This window comes from Madurella fahalii (genome assembly GCF_045866475.1).
Source record: "Madurella fahalii IFM 68171 DNA, scaffold_2, whole genome shotgun sequence".
NCBI classification, from domain to species: Eukaryota; Fungi; Ascomycota; class Sordariomycetes; order Sordariales; genus Madurella; species Madurella fahalii.
Window position 1 is genome coordinate 2125513 of NW_027263972.1, and position 25268 is coordinate 2150780.

A 25268-nucleotide genomic window follows, 5' to 3' on the forward strand; every position below is an offset into this window, starting at 1 on the left:
CAAATTAGCCTCTGCTCGGCAATTCAGCTCCTAGCAAGAACAGAATACATAGTAAGCAGTCCCTGTCCTCAGCCCGGACATGCGATGCCGGGCTTACCATGCATAAGAGTCTCTCGATCTCAGCTCTCTGCGCAGACGCTGAGGAGCGAGGAACAGCGCAATAATACGCAATTAAAAATAAGCTGCCCTGCCTCTACACAGCCTGGAGTCGATCTTGTCTGTGTGTCGTAGCCGGGATTTCTGTTCACAATGTTTCCTTCAACTAGGAAACCTCTGATGTGTTGCATTGACAACCGCACTGCTGTGGTCGGCTGTGGTGGGTAACCCGGGTTAATTGCTCGAAGCGCGGGCGAATCACAGCAGACACCGACTGCAGGGATCGATTTCAGAGTCAGGCGGGGTCGCCAGGTGAAACCGTTACCCCTTTCCCCTTCGCTTTCCGCATCCTCCTGGAAAATTTCCTGATCTCTGGCCATGCCCGGTGCCCGGTGCGCGCGGGTCGGCCAGGACTGGACAACATGACCGGGCATGTCGCGCTCTGCTTGAAAACCTAGGCCAGAACACCGAAGAGATGAGAGTGTTGGACACCGCTGAGAAGGAAGCTGCGTCAAAGTGGCGCCTAGCAATCAAATGTCCTCGCCGTCAGTTAGGAAATAACAATAATAGTGTAAGCCACTGATTCGGATACAGAGGTCCAGAATCGTTCCGGGCGCCTGCTAAGACGGTTCTGCCGACGCTGCATCCCCACCGTGTCTTATTAGATGCTCTGCTGTTGAGCAACGAAACTAAACGGAGACACCTTGGCTGCTCGGCCTGCTCCGCATGAAGTCCCCAGGCGATCCGCTCGTCTCATGCATTTCCAGGTTCCCGGTCGCCTGGCATTGAGATGATTTACGGCGCCTTGGGGATCACAGCGCCCATCATCGAGAAACATGCGGGCGATGGCGCCATCTCTTATGCATTATGGCAGCACTGACTGTTTGTTCTGTTCGTCCCCACATCTCATCGCGAACCCGCTCAGGTTTCCCCGGCAGCAAAGAAGGAAAAGCCGTCACGGAGAGTTCTTTTTGGAATCTGGTGCTGGCCGGTTCCGCACGTCATCCCGTCACCCCTCCTCCTGCCTCTGACTGGCCGGTCCTTACCCCTCGAGATTCTCCTTTGCCAGATCTGTGTCCTGTTGAAGCCGGCGATTGGCTAAGCAGCCGTCTCAAACGCGGCGTTCCTGCATCTGCACCCCTGCCCAGCTCTGGGCGGATACCCCTGTTCGTATCACTGGAGCCCCCCCATATCCCATGCGGCAACGACTCCTGGATTTCCGGAGCTTCCAGTGACTGCCAGCCCATGGTATGTGAGGCGGCGGCAGCAATGTGCTCACCTTTCTTTCAACGTAACACGGCGCGGCAGCCCCCTACCTGGTGGAGGCCCTGTTGATTAAGGGTCGCTGTCCATGACGCTTGCTCGGGGACGCAATGGGGCGGCTATGCCCATGTTTCCCGTTCCACGGACCCTGCCCATGTCGTGGATATGCCATGGGATGCATTGGATATCGTCGAGGCAGACTGCCACCCTCATAAAGGTCAAGCGACCGAGCCTCACAACTGCCTCGTCCCTCTCTCTTCCCCTTTCCCTTTCCTCTCCTCGCTTTCTCTTCGCTTTGGCGGTCTGTTATCTGCTTTCATCAGTCAAGCACCATTCCTTTTGCTTGTCTGGTCATCAACTTTCGCTTCACTGCTTCCAACTGTATCTACATTCACTTCTTCGCGAGCAGCTGTGTTTGCTCGCCCACTGCGAAGTCGACTTTCGCCCTTTTCTCACTTGGTCCATTTTGCTTCGTCAGGCGCACTTTGACACTTGAACTACTCGGACCCAAGCAAACATCTTAGAGCAACAAACAGTATACGAAAGAGAACCCAACATTTGCCCAACATGAAGACGGCTACTCTCACCCTCGGCCTCTTCGCCGCCCTCACCTCGGCCTACTCACACCCACGGTACCTCCGTTTCATCCGCGACAACACAACTGCTATTGCCTCGAGCAGCTCTTCTGCGGAGGCTTCCTCGTCTGTCCTCCTGTCTACCGGGGCCTCGTCCAGCGAGGCCTCGTCCGTGGCTGCGAGCAGCGCGTCCTCCATCCTCCTGTCTACTGGGGTCTCGTCAGGCACGGCAAGCCTCGTCACCAGCGCCCCCCCGTTCCCGACCAATGGCACAGGTGCCGGCATTACTACCTTGACCGTGTCAACAACGTCGGTCCGCACCATCACCCAGTGCGCGCCTGAGGTCATCGACTGCCCTTCGAGGACCGAGGACTTGTCCGACTTTCCCTCCGAAGCCCTCTCCACCGTGGTCGTCACCGACACTATCGTGCTCACCGAGGTCGTTTGCCCCGTTACTGCTGTCCCCTCTATCTCGTCCAGCGTCCTGGAAGACGCCTCCAAGGGCATCATTACGGGTAGCACGCTGACCCATCCTCCCGCTTCCGCCACTGTTCCGGCTCATGTCAGTGTCTCGACCGCGACCGAGACATCCGTCGAGACCCATACCATCACCAGGGCGGTCACGATTACTCTCGGTGGCGGCGGCGGCAACGGTGGGCCGCACGTGATTACCACGAGCATCGTGTCAACCATCGAGTCTACCGTCGTCCACATTACTACCGTCTCGCACCCTGCTTCGAGACCTGCGGCGGGAGAGGAGGACACGACCACCACCGAAACCGTCACGACGACTGGCACACGGACTGTCACAGTCAAGAGGCCCATTACTACTACCGTGGGTGTTAAGCCGACTGGTGGTGCTGGCAATGGCAACGGAAACGGAAACGGAAATGGAAACGGAAATGGAAACGGCAACAACGGTAATGGCAACGGAAACGGCAACAATGATAATAGCAATGGAAACGGCAACGGCAACGACGACGGTGCCTGCGAGTGCGCTTCGGGCGTTGTCACCGTCACCCAAGAGGCCGTGACCGTGACGGCCCCTGCCTCGACCGTCTTCGTGACGGTCACTGCCGGGCACACTGCCCCCGTTGCTGAGGAGGTCGACCAGACAACGACTGAGACGGCGACCCAGACACGGACCACTACTGAGGTGGTCGCCCCATCTTCCACCGGCGTCAACAACGAGACCGGTGCCGTTGTTGATGACGGGGACGATGAGGACAATGGCGAGGACAACGGCGAGGACAACAACGAGAACGACGACGACGCCTGCCCGCCCGATGAGGTTGTCACTGTCACTGCCACTGCCTCGGAGACGGCGGCCCTGACTTCCACGGCTACCGCCGTGCCGACAGGGCTTTTCCCCATCCCCGGCAACGGGACCGCGACAACCGTCGCGCCGAGTGGAACGGCCCCTGCGCGGTTGCGGAGATTCCAGTACTAAGTGCGGCTTTTGGAGAGGAGGGTAGGACCAGAGCCCCGCGGCTAGCTGAGGATAGAAGGGGAGGTTTCTAAGCCAGGGAGCGGAAAAGAGGAATCGGGTTGGAACGTGTTGTTCAGCGCGAGTTCGCTCTTCGTTTCTTGTAGAGTTATTCTTTTACAATCTTTAGGGAAGTGCGGGCGCATTTGATCATTAAAGGCGGCATGTACCATATTGGCTTCAACTCGGGAGAACAAATGTTGCAAAACCCGTCTTTTCTCCGGCCAGTTGATTGGCTCCTTTCGAGACTCCCAAGGTAGACACTATTGCATGTTTTGGCCTACTAGACTTCGAATGAGACACCGAATGTTTATAATGCTCAGGTGCCGTTGAAACCAATATATGCCATGTGCAGAAGAATCAACTGAGACGCAACCAATGCTTGTGTTGGCCTCCTTTACCAACTCTCGCGGCGCATACAATGGATGCGCGCTACGTCACTCAAAGAGTTCTGTTATTCTCACGGAAGTACTAACGGACGAGCATCATACCTCAACCTTTGACTCGTTTAGTTCTATGTTAAAAAAATCCCCACATTACATCAACAACTAAGCCTGCTTCCCAGGGCCTTACCAAACGCATTACATTACTAGCATTAACGTACATCAACCACCCACCCATCCACGAGCATGTCTAGGTACACGGCCCAGGCTCTCAGTTGCTGTTGACAATGAGGTAGTGATACATAACACGAAATGCCGCCGCCTCACACCCTTCTTCCCCCCGGCCCTCTACCTAATCCCGCATTCTCTAGGCCTCGGCCCTATCCGTTCTCTTCTTTCCTCTAGACAATACATTCATGGACGAACGAAAAGAGAAGGAACAAAACAATCCAAGACAACTCCACCACTCGCCAGACGGAAAAACAGCAACAGCAATCCGGTATCTACCTACCCAGCTAGCGCAATACACATATAGCACTCGTTACGTTTCACATATATACTCTAAGGGTAACCCTTCCGTCGCCACCAACCCGGCCCCTCTGCTCTAGGGGTCCACTTACACAGCACTCAACTCCTCAATCCGCCTCTCAATCTCCGGCACCTGCCTCAGCAGCACCTCCAAATCCTCCTTCTCATCCTCCAACTGTAACCTCTTCTCGGCGTCCAACCGGGTAAACACAAAGTGGCCCTGCCCATCAAACTGCAAGATGTGCGTATGATACTTCCACAGGCTGCGCCGATGGCTCACCGTCATGAGCGTGATCCCCAGCGCCTTGGCGTTGTCGTACATGACCTTTTCCGTGTCGAGCGTCACGCTGCTCGTGCACTCGTCCAGGATCGCGTACCGGGGCCGGTGGTAGAACAGCCGCGCCATGGCCACGCGCTGCTGGAGCCCGCCCGAGAGCACGTCCCGCCACTCGGCCTCGGCGTCCCACCCCTCCGGATACGCGTCGACTAGGTGCTCGAGGCTGAGGATGCGGAGGATCGAGAGGAGGTCGGCGTCCGTGACGCCCTTTGCGCGCATGGTCCGCAGCCCGTCCGGGTAGATGATCTGCTGGCGGAGGGAGCCCCGCGAGAGATAAGGCCGCTGGGGGATGTAAAAGATGTCGGAGAAGGGGGGTTTGTAGACGGTACCGCCGTAGACGGGCCAGAGGCCACCCAGGATGCGGAAGAGTGAGGATTTGCCACAGCCGTTGGGGCCGACGACGAGGAGATGGTCGCCCTGTTTTAGGGAGAAGGAGAGGGCACGGACGAGGACATCACCGTTGGGGGAGATGATGGGGCTGGTGAAAGGTCAATAGCTGTCTAGGGGTGAAGTGCAGAGGTTGGGCCCCTCGGGGGGGGGGTTAAAGGGCACTTACACATCGATAAATTCAATGTTTTTGCTCTCAATCACCTTACCCCTGCCACGGAGCACGGCCTCGTTGTCTTCAGTGCCTGAGCTCGAAACAAGCTTCTTCTCAAAATGGCCCGCTTGGATATCGTCCATTACCTCGAGGAGCGACGATACTCGTGATGTGTAGCCTGCGAGCTCCATGATTTCCCTGTACGAGAACATGATGCGGCCGAAAGCATCCGACGCCGAGAGCAGCATCCTCCGGTTGGTAACGAAGCTCTCCGTCCGGTCGCCCATGTTCATGGCGACCTGGCCCGGCAGCTTCACAAAGACCGGAACACTGCAGAGCAGCAGGCCCAGTGCGCCCCAGAAATATTTGATGACAAAGTCCTCCATGAAGCCGTGGTAGAAGCGCCTTCGGAGGATGTAGTTGACGTGTTTGATCAGCGTAAAGTAGCCCTTGTCTAGGGTGTCCTTTTCGGCCTCGTGGCCCGCGTAGAGGGCTACCTCTTCGCTGTGATCTATTAACCTTGAATGTTGGAAGCGGAACTCGCCCTCCAACCTCGCCTCGTCGGCCACGTATTTCCCGAAAGGCGGTGTTAGCGCCCGCATCACGTTTGCAGAGAGCTGCACGAGAAGCGACATGAACACTACTCCCTCGCCGCCGACGCTCTTTGAGAGGGAAAATGTGTAGATAGTCTGGCCAATGTCAGTCTTACTAATGTCAAAGGGCGCAGAGGAGGCGTATGCTCACCATGTCGAGAAGCGGTTTTGCCAGGTTGCTGTACAGCTCAGCCAGGCTGTTCGAGAACTTGGCCACATCGACCGCAATCAGCTGGTCCGGGTTCTTGATCCTGTCGTCTAGGGCCGAGATGCCATAGAAGGTCAACTGCGACAGGTATTTGTCATGTATGTATTGCGTCAGGCGCGTCCGGTATCTCAACGACAGTTCAGCTTGGTGGTAGGACAGCTAGATGGAGAAACAATCCATCAGCATCATGTCCATGGGAGTGTTAGGCGGGATCCTGGCATACCATCGAGTTGGTAAATGTCGCCGGCACGGCGATCAACATCCACCACACAATTCGCATCAAGAACTCGCGCCCATTCCCCTTAACCAGTGCCTTCACGATGGCACCGTCCATGGCCGCCACCTTCAGGCTGATGAGTGTCCGTACCACCAGGAAGAAGCTGTGGCTGATGAGCAACCGCGTCTCCTTGCTCCGCCATCCCGGCACGACGATACGAAGAAGCCTCAACAACGAGCGGAAGAACTCGCGATTCAGCTCGACCCTCTTCTTCTTGCCCGCGGCGTCGGCGCCCTCAGAGCTCGACGTGGTGCCAACCTTCTCGCGGCGCTTGGCAGCCTCGCGAGCTGAGGCGGCCTTCTGCTCGGCGATGGCATGGCGCACGCGGTTAACGAGGGCCACAAACAGCGTTATATAGACGGCGCGCGAGATTCGGGTGCGGTTGTGCAGGTACATGGACGTCAACTGCGAGATGATGCCGCGGATGGTGCGATCACGCACGGCTGCGCTGCTGCCCGGCGCAACCGGCTTCGATTGTGTCGGCGCCATTGTGGGCTACGGCAACGACGAGAGGCGCAGACAGTGCGGTAGGGGCGGATCACGGTTGCGTGGCGGCAACCATCGGGGATGTCGACGCGAGCGGGTTTAGGTGGGGTGCTCGAGACGAACGGTTGGCAGGCAATTGGCGACGCACTATCTGTGGTCCGTAGCGCAGGTTATGCCGGCGTAGAAACAATTCGACTGGACTCCAGTTTCGCGCCTCGAAGATGTTCGGCGGTCAACTGTCCAGAACCTAGCCACGACTTTGTCACTTTGTCGCTCTGCGGGCTTCTCTGGCTGCTGGCGGGCGGGTTCATTTCCTCGGCCTTTTGCGTCACCCACCTGGGGGTAGGCTTGGTGTTAGCAACTGAACTGCAGCATGTGATTGTCTCCTGCAGCGGGCGTTTCCCACTGGCTGGAGCAGCTGCCGCGCCCCCCACCCCGCACTCCCCAGATCGGTGCTGGGCCTGCACAAAACCCTGGGGGAAAATACTGGGGTAAATCTTTGCATGCGCCAAGTTGCAGTTCTCGTCCCCAACGACCAGTCCACCGATTCCACCCGCCTGGCACCGGCAGCCGGCAGCTAGCATTCGGAATCCGGAGTCGGACCCATATATCTCTGTTTGTCTTAACACGGCGCCGGACTGCCGAAAAGCTCCGGCATTCCAAGATGGCAGTGATTACACCCATCCTATCAATCCTATTCCTCCTGTTTACCCCAATCCTCGCCAACACGGAAAAGACCATCTTCCTTGCTCCTGAATCCATTCCCATCCCCTCCGCCCGCTCGCTTCTCTCCGACCTTCACCTCGACATCCTCAACCCAGCCAACGGGACCCTCCGGACGCGGCTGGCCGCCCAGTTCCCCACCGACGCCCATCCCCTCGGGACAGCAACCTGGTTCATCCTCGACGCCCTCACCCCTAACCAGCGTTATGAAGTTCGCGTCTGCTGGGCAGCAGCAGTAAGCAAAAACCCCTACCCACCTCATCCCTTTCTGGGTGGATGAGTGAGTAAAATCGACTAGATGAGCGACACCATTCTTACTAACTCACCCAGCAACCAACCGAATTCTCACTCGAGACATTCCCGCTCGCCACAGTACGGGACACTCCTGAGCTGATGGCCTCTCTGCACGCGTACTCCACGTCCCGCCGTGACAGGGCACAACGGCAGGCCGTCAAGGACAGCAACACTGCACCGAATGAGCGAGAAGCATCCGTGCTGCTCCTCCGGATCCTCGCCGCAGCAGACTACTTCACCACCGACGCCTCACTCATGAGCAACGTGCCGCCTGTGGACGTGGACATCATCCTGGACCCGTTCCTCTTCAACGTCCTACCTCGCTCGATCGCAGGCACGGCGTGCTACATCGTGGGCGTTGCCATAGCAGCCTACTTCCTCGCGGGCCAGATAGTCACTTGGATTCAGGGGCTGATTGATGCTGATAAAAAGCAGCAAAGGGACGAAAAAAAAAGGCAGTGAAATCCGCTGGCCCTATCACTTGTGGCCTTATGCCTATTCACGCAGTGTAGCTCTCCACGATCCGCGCTGATGCCTACGGCTTCCGCTTTGAACACCCTTCTCCACACCCCATCCCCCCTGTTGATGGACGCTGCGAAATCCGTCCCTCCGCCGACTCGGCTGTATTCAAGCTCCGTTCCGGCTCGCGGCCATGATCCGCACGGGCGTTGCCCGAATATTCACCGCGTCGGATGAATCAACCTTGTCCGGGAATAGTATGACCGTATCTAACTGCATCCCGTGGGCTTCGAAGATGAAAAGATGAAGAAAAAAAGAAAAGAAAGGAAGAAGAAAATTCACCAAGTAAACTTGTATGTGGTAGAATTGGTGGAATATGATTGTGCACGGTAATAGTATCGGATGGCTACGGTTGATGTATATAAATCGGTTTTGAGCATGAATAGAGGCTAGTTCTTTCCATTTTGGCACTGTAGCATACTAACTGGTACCTTTAACTCACCCACACCCCCCCAAAGACTCATCAGCCACCGATCACCTTCATCCTCGATGCGACAACGCCTGTTCGGTCTTGAATGTCTCGGCATTACAACCGTTTCAGGTAAGCCAGGTGGAACGGCGGCTTTGAAACTGCAGTTCCACTGGATGCCAAGAAACACTCGGCTTACTGCACCATCACCGAGAAAGCCTGAAGACTTCGTCGAGGTGTTCAACAATACCAGAGGGAGTCACTTCAGTTCCCGGCCGTCCTGTTGACGCAGCTCGGCCCGCGTCCGGCTGGACTGTACAAATGGGGGTATCTTCCGCATCGATATCTACGCAGTTTATGCTAGCAAGTTGAAGTTAGCTTCTTATATTTAATAGGCTCTAGCTGAGATTGCTGCTATGGTTGGGGGGTGCCGAAGCTCCGGAGCTTTCTCTAGGACGAGTCTGCTTACTTTCTAGAGAGTTAGTTACGGGGCCTGGGTGGTATCGATACAGGAAGGCTTGCTCTTTAACGAATGGGTCGAGGATTGTAGAAGACAACAGGGTTAGCTCAGCAGGACCGACAATAGTAACAGGAGCGAATTCAAACTCCGTCCCGATAAGCGTCTCTATCGTTTATTGCATTGAAGGAAAAAAAAAGGAAAACCTTTTTTTGTACTCATTACCATGTGCTGTAGTCGATTTTGTCCATGAACGGGTATCTCGACTGTGGAAGACATGCATCATACCCAGACTCGAAATAGAACAAACTCGCTTCTTACGCTTCGCCCAAAGGAAACAGTAACGCTACTAATCTTCTATCATGTCAAATGCCAAAACCAAAAAATAATAAGAAAAAAACATGCCAATTTCACTCAAGCAACCGACATTATACTCAATCCCCCCAAATCCCATCACTTACCAGTTCCGAAACCGCTCTCTCTGCCCACCTATCACCGCCTTCTTCGAGCCTTCCTCTTCTTCCCTCGACGTCTCCTTTTCCTCGTTCTACTTCTCCTGTGCTTCTTCCTCATTCTCATCCTCATCTTCCTGCTTCTCCTCTTCCTTCGTTTACTCCTCTTCTTCTTCAATCGCTTGTTTCTCCGCTTCTCCCTCCTTATTAACATCCTCATCATGGTCTTCAGTAGTTGCCTCTCCATCCGTTCCTTCTCGTCCAGTACGGAACGTAGCTTCAACTTCAGCCTGTCATGCTGTAGCGTCCACTGGGAGATCCGCTGCGTCATCCTGTCCCGCTCCTCCGTCGCGTCCTCCGGCAGCTTCTGCAACTCCTCTTGCGCCATCTCCCAGGCCTCCCAAAACTTCTCCAACCATTCCAGCTCCAGCCGCGCCTCCTCCCGCGCCTCCTCCCCCAGCGGCTGAACTGTAGCCAACCACTCGTCAATCGTGGACCACCACACCCGAATGTCCTGGTGATATCTCGAGTCATCCTTTTTGTCCTCGTACGCCAGTAGCCACCGCCACAGCTCCGAAAACGACTGCTCATAATAAGAATATGGGTGCTTGAGACAAATCCGCCATGGCTTATCCTAGTAGTTCCGGTGGCTCGTCTCCTAGCGATACTGGCCTGCCCCATAACCCTGGTGAGGCTGCCCGCCGTACTGCGGCTGCTGCGGTGGATGCGGCGCGTACTGTGGCTGTCCGTACGCGGGGGCGGCGCCGTACTGCGGCTGTCCATAGTGAGGTTGCCCGTGCGGCTGGCCGTATGACGACTGGCCCGGCGGGGGACCGTAGCTCGGTTGCTGCCCTGGCGGCGGGGCGCCGTGGTGGCTTTGCTGGCCGTAGCCTTGTGACTGGCCCGGCGGAGGGGGCGGGTAGCTTTGCGAGTGTGGGGGTTGTTGGCCGCCGTGGGAACTATAGGGAGGCGTGTACGGCTGCCCAGGGGTCGATTGGCCGTAAGGGGGATGCTGAGAATGGCTCTGGGATTGGTAAGATGCGGGGCTGCTCTGGTAGGACTGAACGGTGGTCGGCTGCCCTGGCTGCGAGGGCTGTTGATACGACGGGGGTGGGGCTTGACCACTGTAGCTTGTTTGCCCGGTATTCGAGTACCCATAGTTGTTCTGGCCCTTTCCGAGATATTAGCGCCGCCGTGTTTAGGAGCAGCATGTCTGCTTCGACTTACCGAGCCGTGCGGTTTGCTTCCTCCGAACATGTTGGCAACTCCTCCAACGATACCTCCTAGGCCGGATGATCCCGGGTGCTGGGAGGGCTGGCCGCCGTGATAGCTCTGCGGTTGAGAGCCCGGCTTGCTACCCCCCGAGAACAGATTCGACGCCAGCTGCGAGGCAAGCTTGCCTCCAATGCCGCCGCTACCACCGCCGTGTCCGCTCGAGTGGCCGCCACCGGACGACGTCAGCCCACTGAGCACCGATCCAGCCAGGCCTCCACCACCACCGCCGCTGCCATGGCCGCCTGACGGCTTGGAAAGCCCGCTCAGCACCGATCCAGCGAGGCCTCCGCCGCCGCCGCCGCCGCCGCCATGACTGCCATGACCGCCTGACGGCTTGGAAAGCCCGCTCAGCACCGATCCAGCCAGACCGCCCATGCCACCACCGCCACCGTGCGATTTGCTCCCGCCAAGGCTGCCGAGAGCGCCTCCGATAAAAGACTGTATATCACGTAAGAGTCAGCACAGCCCAACATGACGCTTTGACGACTGACCATGTCCAACAACGAATAAAAAAGAAGGAAGGAAGAAAGGAAGGGGAGAAAAAAAAAAAAAAAAAAAAAAAAAAAAACAAAAGACTTACCCCAAGCCCTCTATCCCCCCCTCCTCCACCACCTCCACCTCCCCCGCCAATGCCCCTCGTCCCGGGCGTCGTGCTCCCATCCTCCCTCGGGTTCACAGGCTCGAGCCGGCCATCGGGGTATCTCGCCGTCTGGGTGCCGTCCGGGTGCACGATGATATCGGCGTTGGGGACGCCGTAGGGGTGGTCGAAGCGCGCGGCGGGCGTCTCGCCGGCGGGCGCCGCCTCGGTCGGCGTCTCCCACTGCGACGCGCCCGTCGACAGCTGCACAAAGTAATACTTCTTGGACGCGGCGTCCCACTGGGCGATCCAGCCCGCGGGCAGGGGCGGCGGGGCAAAGGTCGGCCCTTCGCTGCCGGGCGATGAGGGGCCTGCCATGGTTGGGCGGGTAGGTATATGGACCTGTAGGCGGGTGGGATGTGGGCTTGTTTGCGAGATGGTTGATCGTTCGGGGAGGCGAGGAAATAAAAATTTCGTATGTACCAAGTGTTGGGAGGTGAAAAAGGGACCTAGGAAACGGTTGTTCGCCCGCTGGGGGGCTTTTTGTTTGTCGGGCGTGCCTGGCTCTCTTTCCGTGTCCCGTGCTGCCTGATACAAAAGGGGCCAACTCGGTAAGGCAGGCAAGGTAGAGGGGGGTTCAAATCCTGGGCTGAAAGCAGGCGTAGCGGGGCGCTGCGGGACACGATCGAGGAGGGGGCGGGGCACGTCCCCAGGTGATTCGACGCAGCAGGGCTGGTGGCTTTCTCTGGGCTGTTAATCAGCGCTTGATTTCTCGCTGGCGACGCCGGCCGAGGGGAAGATCAAGTCGAGGCGAAAAGAAACGGCCAATTGGCGACCCCAGTCGTCTTACATCTAGACATGCAGTGCAGCGACACATAAAACGAAATCAGAGAGGCAAAGTACCAACCGTTTTGTCGCAGGATGTAGCCAACGCGCTCTGACAATTCCTTCCCAGGAATCCCGGTTATCTCCCAGCACAGGCAAGCAACCAGCGAAGGCGGCCAAAAGAGAAGGGCCAGAATACACTATACTACACTAATACGTGGTCATCAGACTTGGTCAACAATACAACCCTGCCCTTTCTATATTTGCATCTGATTGCGATTCACGAGTCGGCCGGCTGTTGCCAGTTCAGTTCAGGGGTCCTCAACATCGTTTAAACCCTGCGTATCCTGCCCGTGATTCATGGTTTGTCCGTCTCAAAACAACGCGGATGCGAGCAATCAGCAACACAGCCCCAAGTCCTCCCCTGAAAGATAATAAGGAACCGTCACTTGCCCGATCTGGTGATGATGTGATAACAGCCACAAAGCGCTGGCGCGTCCAGCACACCATTGGCTCGGCGCTAGCGACGACAAGATACGCAGACATACCTTACCTTGCCTAGGTCAGTCCGGAGGCCGCCCGCCCGTTGCTAATATTGACGCCACGACTGCAACATCGCATCATAATAACGAAAGAGAAGCCGCCGGATGAGACTCAACATTGCAAATGTCTAATAAGAACGTGTTCTCTCTATATGCACATTCGCTTCTTCCCCCCCCCAAGGCGCTGTTGAAACCCGCCTTCAAAGCCAATCCGCCCAATCCCCTCATCTACATCTAATTGCGTCGACAGAGATCCTCGCCCATCTCGCCATGCCATGCGCCCGTCTACCGGCAGACAAGACAAAACAGTCCGCTGCAAAATCAATCACTCACAAACACTTGAACCATCTATCCCGACCCCTCATTTCCTCCCCCATTGGCCACCGTCACCGCTGCCCCGCCTCCGTTCGCTTGACCGTGACTCCTGACCGCCACTTCAGCACTGCCTGTCTCCTGGTTCTGGCTGGCCCCTGTCAGGCCCTTCCGGATAGCGAGTACGCTGTCGACAATGACAGCATCAATGCCCTCTTTGACTTGTTTCTGCAGAGAATTAGGTAGATTAGCCTAATGGCCCTAAAGAGAGAGAGAGAGAGAGAAAAGGAAAGAAAAGAAATAATTGAAACAGAAAGGGCGAAAGAAATAAAATAAAATAAAAAACACACACCTGAACCATGGTCGGATCATTATTTTGCGTCCCATAGCTCACGCAGACCAGCCCACTCTGCTTCACCACCCTGACCAGCCGCGGGCTATTCACAAACGGCTCGGCATTGCTCACGATGCCCAGCAGGTTCCACCTGCTCGCGAATCGGATAGCCTCCTGCAGGCTGCTCGCACGTATGTCGCCCACGGGGCACGTGCCCGCGTCCGTGAGGAACAGGATGGGGATGTTGGGCTGCTTGAAGCTCAGACACAGACAAATGTCCGGGTTGAAGGAGCTGAAGATGATGTGCCTGCCCTTGGCCATGTCGTACACCTTTGTCAGGACCGTGTCGCAGAACGAATTGAGCTCGACCGCGTACGTGTCCATCTCGTGCTCCTCGCTCTCGTGCAGCATCGGGTACTTCATCTCGATGTTGAACCCGACCGACTCGGGCAGCTTGCGGAAGAGGTCCTCGAGCGTCGCGAACGGCGCCTGGATGAAGTTGCCACGCGAGTTGCCCTTGAAGCCCTTGGCCTTGAAGTCGCGCGTGTGCTTCATGCGTTCCTCCATCTCCGTCTTGCTCAACTGATGATCGGGCCAGTCCATCGACATGGACCGCTGCCGCGGGCCGGGGCTGTTGCTGCGCGCCTTGTTGAGCTGCTTATGCTGCGCCTTTTGAGGGTGGTGGTTATGCCGTGACGAGTCCGAGTTGATGTGGAGGAACTGCTCCAGTGTCAGGGTATGCACCGGTGCGTCGAAGCCTGTCTCGCTGACGAGGAAATCGTGGTAGATGACTGGGACGTGATCCTTGGTCAGTTGCACGTCGAACTCGACGTACTGGGCGCCAAGGTTGGCCGCGGCGATGAAAGATGGTACCGTGTTTTCGCCCAGTTGTAGAGACTTGTTGGAGGTCAAGTTCTTTCCCAGGCCGCGGTGGCCAATCACCATGGTCGATGTCAGCTTCTTCCAGTACGTGTGCCTCGAAGTCACCTCCATGTTGGGGTGCGAGAAGGGCGTGATGACCAGGAAGTTGAAGTTAACCGTTCCGATAACCTCGAGGTTAGCGCCTACGATTGGAACGCACACATCTCCCTGTAGATTCATCCTCTTGGTCCCAATCGTCGGCCTCACACTGGACAGCAGAGCAACGCCGCGTCCGATCTTATTCTTCTCGTTACCCGCGTAAGTCGGGACGATATCGAAGAGCAACTTGACTTTGCTGGCGTCGGTCGTGGAGAAGACAATCGGCTCTGTCGAGATGTTTTCATGCACCGGCATGTCGATGATGGTCGGTTCGCCCTGCGCACCTTGGGCCGAAACAACGATTGAGAGGGCCGTATCGAGCTGCGTGGTGTGGGCTTCGGTGAGCGGGACGCGGTCCAACGTGACGGCTTCGACGTTCTTGCGCATATCCATCGAACCAAGACTGACGAGTACCAAGCTCTCGTCCTTGAGATATCGATGGCCAAACGTCTTGATAGGCTCCGCATGGCGTGAAGAGCCGTTTGACCGTCTATCCTCCAACGACGCAACTTCACGCGCCACTGATTCTGCGGCCGACTCGTCAGAGCTGCTAGCGGCCGCGTCATCTCCATCCCGGATTCGGGTGTGCGCAGCCAGGAGGCGAGCTATCGGGAGATGTCCTCTCAGTGCCGCGTGCTCCTTTGCTGTCCATCCCGACGAGTCCAACTTGTCCACATCGGCACCAGCATCCACTAGCAGCTGTGCGACGGACAGGTGCCCATCCACGGCTGCAATATGGAGAGGCGTCCAGGCGAACGATTTCTCGGCCAGCTCAATATTCGCCTTTTGCTCGGCCGTCCCCTTTAGCAGCACCCTGGCACACTCGTCATGCCCGAAACGTGCGGCAATATGGAGCGCCGTCTCGCCCGTCTTGTCCTGCCAGTTGATGTCCACGCCGGCCTCCACCAGCATCTGCACGATGGGTTTAGAGTTGGCTTTTGTAGCGATGGCTAAGACGGCGCTCGATTTGGAAATGGCGCGCCTCATCTCGGCCTTGTTGTCGCTCACGCCCTGCCAGTTCTCTCCCTGCAGAAGGGCCTTAGTCGTCAGAGCGTGGCCGCCTAGCACGCTGAGGTGCAGCGGTGCGTTGCCGTCCTTGTCCTGCCATTCGGAGGCATCAATGCCGCTCTCGACATTGAACTGACCCCATTCCTGCATCTTGCTCATCAGAATCTGGCACACCACCACGAAGCCGAACTGGGCGGCATAGTGCAGTGGGATCCTGCCGAAGCTGTCCTTAGCTCTGAGCGCCGCCTTCTGGCCTGGCTGGAGCGCCTCCAATAAGTGAATCAGGAGTTGGACTGCTTCGTCATCCTTGCTGAGGAGGTTCGATTCCTTTAGGCCGCAGACTCTCGGTGCCGGAAGCGGTGATGTCGCCGGGGTGAGATAGTTCTGTGCGTATTGGACAGCCCCGCCTGGGAAAGAATGCGAAGACGAGCTCGAGGAGTCGCCATTCTTCGAAAAGGCAGTCTTGGTTCGGCCGATGTGGATCACAAGCCTGTGGATACAGTTTCGTTCGTTGATATCATCGGGTTCGTCGAGGGATGCGAGATTCTCGAGCAGATACGTGATCGAGTTCTTTGAGCGGGCCGAAATAGATCGCTGCAGTAGGTTGAGAAGCATCCTCTGCGACGCAGATTCCGAGCTCAATAGGTTGCCCTCCACCAAGCCGTCCCTTAGCGTGCTCACATCGTCTGTCCGGATCGCCTGGTCGAGCTTGTCTAGCAGGCCTGCCGGCACGCTGAGCATGGCTTTCGCGGATGCTCGCCCTAGGGACCTCGTCGAGCGCTCCGACTTTGCGTCATCGACGTGGTGCGAGTCGCCCAGCACAGAGAGCCACCTGTTGATCTCGGCCAGCAACCTCGCGATGGTGGTGTCCTTGGCGAACGGCCGGGGGTCGACCTTTGTCGAGATATAACGGTGCTGGGTCGTCGTGTTGGGCACTTTTTTGTCGAGCTTCTTCGTGATCTTGACAAAGCCGCGGCGGTTGATCTCGCCGAACCATTGGAGGTTGCGCAGCTGGCTCCGCAGCTCGAGCAGGGCACCCATGAGCTCCTCGATCTCATCATCATCGAGGTTCGCAACCACGTCCGGAGTCCTGCCATATCTGTCCTGCAGCATCTTCAGCCTCCGGCAAGCGTCGGCAAACTTCTTATTGTAGAATGAATCAACATCCTCCAGATTGCGGTCAAGGGCGAAGAAGAACTCTGCCAGGCCACGGTCAGATGGTGCACGCTTGGCCAGGGATCGCCGGCCTGTGGGACAACCCACCCGCTAAATCGACTTGCTCTCCATCCTGAGCTGCCTTGGCGGCGGCCTTGACGAGCTTCTTGAGGCCCTTGTAGTTGATGTATGAGCCTGCCCACTCGGGGACTTGGTTCCGCGGAAGACTGCCGGCCAGAGTAAGTTATTCTGGGGGAGGATAGGACGGACTAGAAGAGGGCGGGAGACGGTGAGACAGGGGGACAGGAAGACCGGGCAGGCTTACTTTCTGCCAAACTTCATTCTGAATCCTGGGATACGAAAATCGAGTCGTGAAGTAGGGAAAAAGACGGATTGCTGGCAGCGTGAGACGGCCAATAAGGCGACCGTGCGTCCGTGGTCCTTGATGAATATTGGGGAGGGGGCCGAAGTCGACGGAACAAGGAGAATCTAAGCGATGCCGGCAAAGCGGCAAAGTGCGACGACGTATTCTCTGCTTGAGAAGCAAAACCTCTGACGACAAAACCCCAACGTATATGTAAGCAAGACGGTTCCCGTGTTTCGTCTTGCCGACGGGCAGGCGTAGACCTGTGTGCTTGTGACGCAAGCAAGCGAGGATCAAGAGATGAAGGAACTGGCGTTGACTTCTGGTCCACGCCGGGCCCCAAGTTCAGGACAGCGCTGATGCCTCAACGAGCAAGTCTTGGACCTTGGAAGACAAAGACGCCATGGACGAAGGGAATTGGGGGTGACGGACTGATAAGTCGAGACGGAAACGAAGGTGGAGTGAACAGAGATCCCGATCCCGAGATGGTGGGCACTCTTTTGCGCTGGCGAACCGGGTTTAAGCTGGAGTGAGGGGACTTTTAGGTATCCGTATTGCCCCGGCGCTGCCCTGGCTGCTGGAAGAAGCGATGAGTTCACGTCTCGCCCATGTTTGTGGGCGAGAAAGATAACAAGATGCAACAAGGACACACTGCATCTGGATCCGCTCAGAATTCCCCATTGCCTGGCAATGGGCAGCGCGTCCCGCCCGGGAGCCCAATGAAAACTCCCCGTGGCGTCCAGTGCAGCCAAGACTTGACTCTATTGGGCAATGGCTCCCCCCACAGCCAACCCCAGAGCCGTTCCGGCTGCTGCGCTGAACGGAGGTCACTGCCCTGGGCACGCTGCACTGTGCCGGTCACTCCGCTGTTCCTCAGCCCCCGGCAAATCGGAGTGGCAATATTCTGCAAAACGCTGGTGTACACGTTAGAACCTGAGCCCATCGGGGAAACACGATGAACGACGCGTGACAGAATCAGTTGAGCGCTGCATGCAGTTTGTGCGAGGACGATAATAGGATTATTCATTCGCTAGTCACATGCTCGCCAGTCTCCTCTGCCCTTCATAGGAATTCATCCCTTGCTGGCCGCACTCCGCTGCATCACTCACCGCTCCCCTCCCCGGATTCTCACATTCGACAGCTGTAGCTATAGTGCCATTACCGAGGCGAACACTCTTATGAGCAAGACGAGAAGAAGCCCCGTGACTCGCGCGCCAGCAAACCCCTTCAAGCACTAGTCAGGCACACTGCAGAACACCATTTTGGCAGCCGATGCTGGTCTCGTGACGCTTGTTGTCCCTGGTCTCTCCTCCAGGGGGTCACCGGCCAGAACGATCTTTTTGTGGCCCCATGCAAAGTGCTCCCCTGATCCGAGCTTCTGGACTACATACCGAGGAGAACAAAGGGGAGCCTTTTCGAGGAACTTCCTTGAAGGGTGGGTAGCCTTGTCCCGACTTGGACACGGTTGACATAGATGGGTCTGCGCAAAACTACGTGCAACTATCCAGACACTACGTCGCTCTTCCATCCATCTAGCTATTAACAATGCATGCATTCCAATATACAGAATCGGACGAGACACGGCCGCTGAACCCCCATTCTATGAGAATCCCCGTCCAACCCCTGTTTCTATGTAAAACCCCCTCTCCTTCCTAGACGCGTTTGGTATATGCATGTATTGTACATCGGGTATCCCGTAAAATCTATCGTACGCCAAATCTTTTGCCACGCCGCTCCTGTTCCCCGTTCGCCCTCATTGCCTTGATGACACCGCATCCGTATCCGGCGCCCGCCGCCAGAATGTGAGATTCGGCTTTGGCAGCTTCGTCAGCAACCCGGAGAACGCGCCGGCCCACCCGGCCGTCTGCGTCTTGCGCGACCGCATTTTCCGGAGCGCCTTCAAGTATTTGTTAAAGTGGGAATAGAGAATCCTAATGCGCTCCATAGAATCCGCTCTTTGCAGCATGAGCAGCTGTAGCGGTTCCACATGAGAGGGCGGGAGGGCGTCCATCAGCATCGCATTCACTCGGTCATCGATCTCTTGCTTTCTGAAGAAGCACATGGCGCGCCGGTATTGATCGGTTCCTGGTGTGGAATATATCATGATGCGTGCGATCCGTTGCTCAATCGGGACCTCGGGGTTTAAGAGGTGATATTGTCTCAACGGCCTCGGCACTGTCCTGATCAACGTACCAAGGAGGAGGTTTTCTAGCGCCTTGATGTTCTCCATTGTCTTGAGGTATTGCGACTCTAGCCAGGCAACTCTGGCTACGTACCGGACATGCTCGCACTTCCACACAACCTGCTGGTTCTTCCGTTGAATGCGGGCCAGGTCGTCGGCGATGGCCATCCCTACGTAGAGTCCATCCTTGAACTGCCCTGCAGACGCATTTTTAGTAAGCCCCGTCATGGAGATGCGCAGCCTCTTGGCCAGGAAGCCGTTGTGCGGCCAGATGGATCGCATCCATATGGCCGTCACGAGGTGCTTGAGCCTCGTGTTATTGAAGGATCTGGTCGCCAAGACTTGGGGGTCAACATCCGGCCTAGAAATCGACCTGCCAGGGAGCGATGTTGCGTAACAGATGGAGAGAATGTAGCGCAGCTGGACAATCGCGGCTCCAGAGAGAGATTTTGGACCGAAAAGCAAGTTCATTGCTTGGTCATGATTGTCGAGGAGGCTCTGAATGATCACCCTCGCTGCCCCGATATCTAGCGCATCGAGGCATTGCTGGAACAGCCTTGTCAGAAGATCCGAATCGATATCCCACCTTTCCTCGAAACAGATGGCCAGGAGCTTGGCCGCCTCGCGCAGCATGCCGAAGTCTATTAAACCCTCCATCATGGTCTCGATGAGATTCTGGCTGAGCGGCACACGCTTGATAAAGTAGTCGTCTACAGCCGAAACATCGTTTCCCTCAACCCAGCGCTTGAAACGATGGTCCTGCTCTCGGTCTTCGACTGTCCTCCGCCGCAGCCCAACTCCCCGGGGATCGTGGCCAAAGATGCGCCGAAGGATGCGCCAGAAGCCCAGCATGTCGTTGCTCAGCCGGTAGTGTTGCAGCATGCATAGAATGGTTGCCGCGGTCGGCCGCATGCGGCTCCCGAAAAGGAACGAATCCACCACAACTTCGGCCAGGTCATGCTCGCCGAGCTGTGAAAAGGCCAGTATCAGGGTGTTGTAATTCTGGATGCCCGGCGGGACGGTGCAGACCAGCAAGTTGTAGCAGATCTTTGCTACACAGCGTTCCCGGTGAGGGGATACCCAGTCAGCCGAGATTTTCAGGTTGGCCTCGTTCAAGCGGGCCCGCGCCTCGACCGTCGCTGCCGGGTCAAGGTCCGGGTGGTTATAGCGGGGGTAGCCTTCTGATCGTAACAGGCGGATCATGGTCATGACTGAATCTGGACTGGACAGGGAGGGGTGTGAGCCGGGGGCCTCGGCTTCCGTCACCCAGTACGCCTCGGTCAGTAGCGAGTCCACAAGGTTGTTGATCATGTCGGCATGTTTGAGCATCTGTTTCTCCGTCTTCGGTTCACGATACCGGACATTCGGATTGCTCTCCTCCTCGATCAAGGCTTTCTCGCATTGTACTAGAGTCGACGTCCCCACGGTGTCTCTGGCAATCCACCAACTGGCGTTAATATCCTTGCGGTCTCGATTGCGAGCTGCGAGCCTTTCCCGGTACTCTGAGTCGTACTCCATCAGAAACTCTGGCTGTATGTTGCAAATGTATGTCAGGGTGGAGAGCTTGTCTAGCGGGCCGTCGTAGAACGTGGTGTCCGGTCTTAGGGATGCGAGAGCCTGGGCAAGGTCTCTGGCGTGGCCCGATTCTAGCGCCGCCATAAGACTGCGGTTGGTCTCGGGGATCTTGCCGTCGAACTCCGCGAGCCTGTGTGTATCATTCCAACCGGTGTCAATGGTAGAAAGGCCAGGTATGGCGGTCGAGTAGCGGGCCGTGAAGACATGGCTGGCTAGTGGTTTCCGGCGCCGCGGGTAGCTGGCGATGCTGCACTCAGACGACCGGCGGGCGACGTTGCTTGTTGTACGCAGGCAGGCCGGGCAATGGCAGGCCCGCAGCCAGGCTGCCATTAACCAGAGCCCCCGCATTGTAGGCGCATATCGTCCCAGAGGAGTCTACGAGCGTGGTTGCGAGTCTGGGTGCCGTCGAGGAGCTCGAGCTCGGTGGGATGGTCCAAATTCTAGCTTTCCGGGCAATTCTCAATTGGAACCAATCCTTGCGGTGGGTCGAGGCTCTGCCAAGAGCCTGCTGTGAGCTAACCGCGCAGCATACCTGGCAGCTGTTCGATGTGTATAGTATACAGTACACTACAGGTAATTACCCGCGGTGGGAAATGTGGGGTACACGTACATCTATCGAGATGCCCCATCTCCGAGCTTCCAGTGCTGCCCCTCCATTCGCAAAGACGGCTAAGCTTCATCCTAGCGTGTCAAGCTCGAACTGTCTCACTCCAACAACATTTCTTTTAACCCTCCCAGAAGATTCTAAAAGCGCCAGGTGTTTACTGCAGCAATGTACGCGCTCAATCTCACGGCGGAATTGGCCGGGTGAGTGGCTTCTTCCTTGCCATGACCGAGACAGCGGGACTTAAAAGTGGCGTCTCGTGGTTTCCAGCGTTACCAACCTGCGGCCGAACGACACCCAAGACAATCCCTTCTGGTATACCTTCAAAGTGCAGTGCACTTCATGTCGGGAGACCCATCCCAACACCGTTTCGGTGAACCGATTCGTACGTTGTCTGGGAGTTCCGATTCCGGAATACACCGAGTCTCACACTTTAGCTAGGACACGCATGAGATGAGCGGGAGTCGCGGCGAGGCAAACTTTGTGTGGAGGTGCAAGAACTGCAAGGTATTTGAACTCGCCTTACACACGTACTTGAGCCGTCACGATCTAACTGTTACCTCTGGCAGAGGGAGTCCTCGGCATCCATCCAGGCTGCACCGATTTCATACGGGCAAACTGACCCCGGCAAGCCGCAGAAGATACTCGAGTTTGATTGCCGAGGTCTAGAGTTCACAGAATTCATCCCAGAGGTGGGTCACGGGGTTAGAACATCAGTCTCTCGCGATACTGAACCCTAATTCAATGATGCTAGGGAGAGTGGCTCGCCGAGGGCGCCGAGTCAGGCACAAAGTTTGCCGGCATAGAGCTGACCGAGGGAGAGTGGTTCGACTACGATGAGAAAGCCGGAGATGAAGTGAGCATCAAGGAACTCCAATGGGCCATAAGCCGGGCGTGACAAAAGGCGCTAAGGAATGCGCATGTCGATGCCGACGACAAAACCAAATGTTGGTCCCGGCGGGTGCTATGAAGGTGGTACCGTACCGTAACCCGAGCATACATTGTGTAATTACCTTTCCTCCTACACTTAGTGCCCGTACCCTGCGGCCCACACTTCGGCGCGCCAGCTCGCCAACCCTCCAAGTTTTCACGTCCAACATCCCACGATCCTCATCATCGACTTGCACCAAACGCGAAATGGCGTCGAGTGAGGTGACTGCGACTCTTAATTTCTTGACAGATGCAGGACACATCCTGGCTGCCACTTCCCCTGAAACGTCTGCATATCTCCTGAGCCGGCGCAATGGCTTGATGTTTGAGCACGAGATGTCCCTTCCCGACAAACAGAGAGAGCATGTCTGCACCTGTTGTGGTCACATCATGCTCCTCGGCCAGGGGAGCAATTTACAATTTAAGCGGCGGAAGAAAGCGAGGAGGGAGCCGCGTCCGACACGACGATCCAGACGGAAGCCAGTGCAGAGCCCTCCCTCGCAGCCTCGCCCAGGCGTGATCAAGACGATTACCTGCGGACATTGTAGCAGGTCCACAGAGGTCAAGGTGCCAGCGCCAGCCCCTATTTCCAGGCGCAACGTGAAGGTACACAAAACTGCAGCGCCGTCAACGCCGGGAGCGAGCACGTCCTTACCTTCCCAGGAAGCGCCTCTCCAGAAGATGGGCGCAAACGCAAGCAGCAAGAGGCGTGCCAAGTCCAGAAAGGCAGGATTGCAAGCCCTGCTGGATCAATCCGATGCCGCGCGAGGCACGAGGCCGGGGCTCGGTCTGAGTCTGGCCGATTTCATGGAGAAGAAGTGAGCCGATCGGGGAATCTCCAGCTCCTACCCCTGCGCCCGGCCAAGTTTCTGGATTCCTCGCGAACATTCGCGAAGCCTGGAGCATGTGCCGGAACGTACGTTGCGGTACCGTTGGGCTCTTCTACCTCGCAAGCCGTCCATGACATAAGCCTGCCCAACACTGCCAACATACCCCACTGTGGTCTAGAGGGGTCGACCACTACCCCGCCATAAACCGCTTTACAGCAGATTTACCCCTCCAAAAATTTCTCTCGATACCCAGCCGTAAATCCAAAGTACCACGACGAATCAGACAACATGTCCAACCTCTTCAACGCGATCGGCGACAAGGTCGAGAAGGTCGTCCCGACGGCCACTTCGAACAGCGCCAATGGTGACGAAGATGAGAAGGTGGTCGAGGAGATCGAGTCGCTCTGCATGAACTGCGAAGAGAATGTAAGTCTGAAGTGACGCGACGGCTGTCGTGGACCGCCGCAAGAGCGTGTGTTGACACTGGTCTCCTTAGGGCGTAACGCGGTTGCTCCTTACCAAAATCCCCTATTTCCGCGAGATCATCATCATGTCCTTCTCATGCGACAAGTGCGGCTTCTCAAACAACGAGATCCAGCCCGCGGGTACCTTTCAACTCAAAGGTGCGCGCTACGAGCTCCGGTTAACCGCCATGGCCGATTTTGAGCGCCAGGTTATCAAGTCCGACACGGCTACCATCAAGTTCATTGAGTTGGATGTTGAGGTCCCTGCCGGCAAGGGGCAGCTCACAAACGTCGAGGGTCTGCTGACGACCATAATCGACGATCTGGCATACGGCCAGGACAAGCGCAAGGAGGAAACCCCCGAGGTCTACGCCAAGGTTGAACAGATCATTGCCAAGGGGAGGAAGATGCTCGCTGGCGAGGCCTTCCCCTTCCGCGTTGCAGTCGACGACCCGGCGGGCAACTCGTTCATCGCCCCTGACCCGCGCGACGGTGTGGGCAAGTGGGAGAAGCGCGAGTACCTCCGCACCCCCGAGCAGAACGAAGCCCTCGGCCTGGCCGACACGGCCACCACCGGCCTGGATGAACAAGGCAACATCATCCCCGACCAGATCTACCAGTTCCCCGCCTCCTGCCCCGGCTGTTTGCACCCTTGCACCACCAACATGAAGATGGTCGATATCCCCCACTTTCGTCAGGTCGTCATCATGAACACGACATGTGACGACTGCGGCTACAAGTCCAACGACGTCAAGACGGGCGGCGAGATCCCCGAGAAGGGCAAGAAGGTAACCCTCCGCGTCACCAAGCCCGAGGACCTTGCGCGCGACATCCTGAAGAGCGAGAGTTGCGCGCTCGAGTGCCCAGAGCTCAACCTGTCGGTCAACCCCGGCACCCTCGGCGGCCGCTTCACCACGGTCGAGGGCCTACTCACGCAGGTGCGCGACGATCTCCACAACCAGATCTTTGAGGCCGACGCCGAGTCTGGCCCGAGCGCTCGAGTGAACGACTCGCTCAGTTCCACTGAGAAGCAGCGGTGGGAAGAGTTTTTCGACGCGCTGAACGCCGCGCTCAAGGGCGAGAAGGAGTTTACCATTATCCTTACCGACCCGTTGGCTAGCAGTTACGTCCAGAGCATGGCGGATGACCCGAGCCAGCCGGACGACCAGATGACGGTGGAGGAGTACGAGCGGACCGAGGAGGAAGAGGAGGAGCTCGGGTTGAAGGATATGAAGGTTGAAGGGTACGAGGAGGATGCTAAACAGGACGAGACAACGGCCGAGGCAAAGAGCGCATGATTAGGCCGTTTTTTTTTTTTTTTTTTTTTTTTTTTTTTTTTTTTTTTTTTTAATCTTTTCCTATTTTTCAAGGGCAGTCGGGCAGCGATAGGCTAGTTGAGATACCTCGAATTTAGGGCTGGATGGGGATATACCATGCTGTGTGCCGCAAGGACCTTTTGAGCGAGACGCGATTAGACAGTTCATCAATGACTTTCTTTAGAACGCACAAGCAAAGCAAAGCAGACAAAAGCCGTGAACGCGCCGGAAAAGAGAGACATAACCAAAGGTTATTTTGCATTAAGATGAGGAAAAAAATAACATTTGCCAAACCCTAACCAAGTCTCAGTTGGGATAAGAGAATAAT

At 56.7% G+C, this 25268-nt stretch overlaps 8 protein-coding genes across 8 annotated transcripts; 4 read left to right on the forward strand and 4 right to left on the reverse strand.

Moving 5' to 3' along the window:
- Positions 1 to 1926: 1926 nt before the first annotated feature.
- MFIFM68171_03368 (Lustrin A) lies at positions 1927 to 3384 on the forward strand (the record flags this gene model as incomplete). The annotated part of the gene is made up of 1 exon (XM_071058789.1): positions 1927 to 3384. The coding sequence occupies one exon, from the start codon at positions 1927 to 1929 to the stop codon at positions 3382 to 3384; it is 1458 nt and encodes a 485-aa protein (XP_070914890.1).
- A 1035-nt stretch (positions 3385 to 4419) lies between these two features.
- Positions 4420 to 6776, reverse strand: PXA2 (ATP-binding cassette long-chain fatty acid transporter pxa2; the record flags this gene model as incomplete). Its single annotated transcript, XM_071058790.1, has 4 exons — positions 4420 to 5146; positions 5225 to 5898; positions 5954 to 6169; positions 6234 to 6776. 4 exons carry the CDS (start codon positions 6774 to 6776, stop codon positions 4420 to 4422), a joined length of 2160 nt encoding a protein of 719 aa, XP_070914891.1.
- A 661-nt stretch (positions 6777 to 7437) lies between these two features.
- Positions 7438 to 8252, forward strand: MFIFM68171_03370 (GPI transamidase component PIG-T; the record flags this gene model as incomplete). The annotated part of the gene is made up of 2 exons (XM_071058791.1): positions 7438 to 7731; positions 7827 to 8252. 2 exons carry the CDS (start codon positions 7438 to 7440, stop codon positions 8250 to 8252), a joined length of 720 nt encoding a protein of 239 aa, XP_070914892.1.
- Positions 8253 to 10285: 2033 nt separating this feature from the next.
- MFIFM68171_03371 (WW domain-containing protein) lies at positions 10286 to 11857 on the reverse strand (the record flags this gene model as incomplete). Its single annotated transcript, XM_071058792.1, has 3 exons — positions 10286 to 10798; positions 10855 to 11340; positions 11483 to 11857. The coding sequence occupies 3 exons, from the start codon at positions 11855 to 11857 to the stop codon at positions 10286 to 10288; spliced, it is 1374 nt and encodes a 457-aa protein (XP_070914893.1).
- A 1337-nt stretch (positions 11858 to 13194) lies between these two features.
- GDE1 (Glycerophosphocholine phosphodiesterase) lies at positions 13195 to 17017 on the reverse strand (the record flags this gene model as incomplete). Its single annotated transcript, XM_071058793.1, has 4 exons — positions 13195 to 13386; positions 13511 to 16719; positions 16784 to 16902; positions 17001 to 17017. The coding sequence occupies 4 exons, from the start codon at positions 17015 to 17017 to the stop codon at positions 13195 to 13197; spliced, it is 3537 nt and encodes a 1178-aa protein (XP_070914894.1).
- A 1775-nt stretch (positions 17018 to 18792) lies between these two features.
- Positions 18793 to 21144, reverse strand: MFIFM68171_03373 (Pentatricopeptide repeat domain-containing protein; the record flags this gene model as incomplete). The annotated part of the gene is made up of 1 exon (XM_071058794.1): positions 18793 to 21144. One exon carries the CDS (start codon positions 21142 to 21144, stop codon positions 18793 to 18795), a length of 2352 nt encoding a protein of 783 aa, XP_070914895.1.
- A 424-nt stretch (positions 21145 to 21568) lies between these two features.
- Positions 21569 to 22298, forward strand: MFIFM68171_03374 (DUF866-domain-containing protein; the record flags this gene model as incomplete). The annotated part of the gene is made up of 5 exons (XM_071058795.1): positions 21569 to 21603; positions 21671 to 21785; positions 21842 to 21907; positions 21970 to 22092; positions 22155 to 22298. The coding sequence occupies 5 exons, from the start codon at positions 21569 to 21571 to the stop codon at positions 22296 to 22298; spliced, it is 483 nt and encodes a 160-aa protein (XP_070914896.1).
- A 1150-nt stretch (positions 22299 to 23448) lies between these two features.
- ZPR1 (nucleolar zinc-finger protein) lies at positions 23449 to 24922 on the forward strand (the record flags this gene model as incomplete). The annotated part of the gene is made up of 2 exons (XM_071058796.1): positions 23449 to 23586; positions 23657 to 24922. The coding sequence occupies 2 exons, from the start codon at positions 23449 to 23451 to the stop codon at positions 24920 to 24922; spliced, it is 1404 nt and encodes a 467-aa protein (XP_070914897.1).
- Between the last annotated feature and the right edge of the window lie 346 nt (positions 24923 to 25268).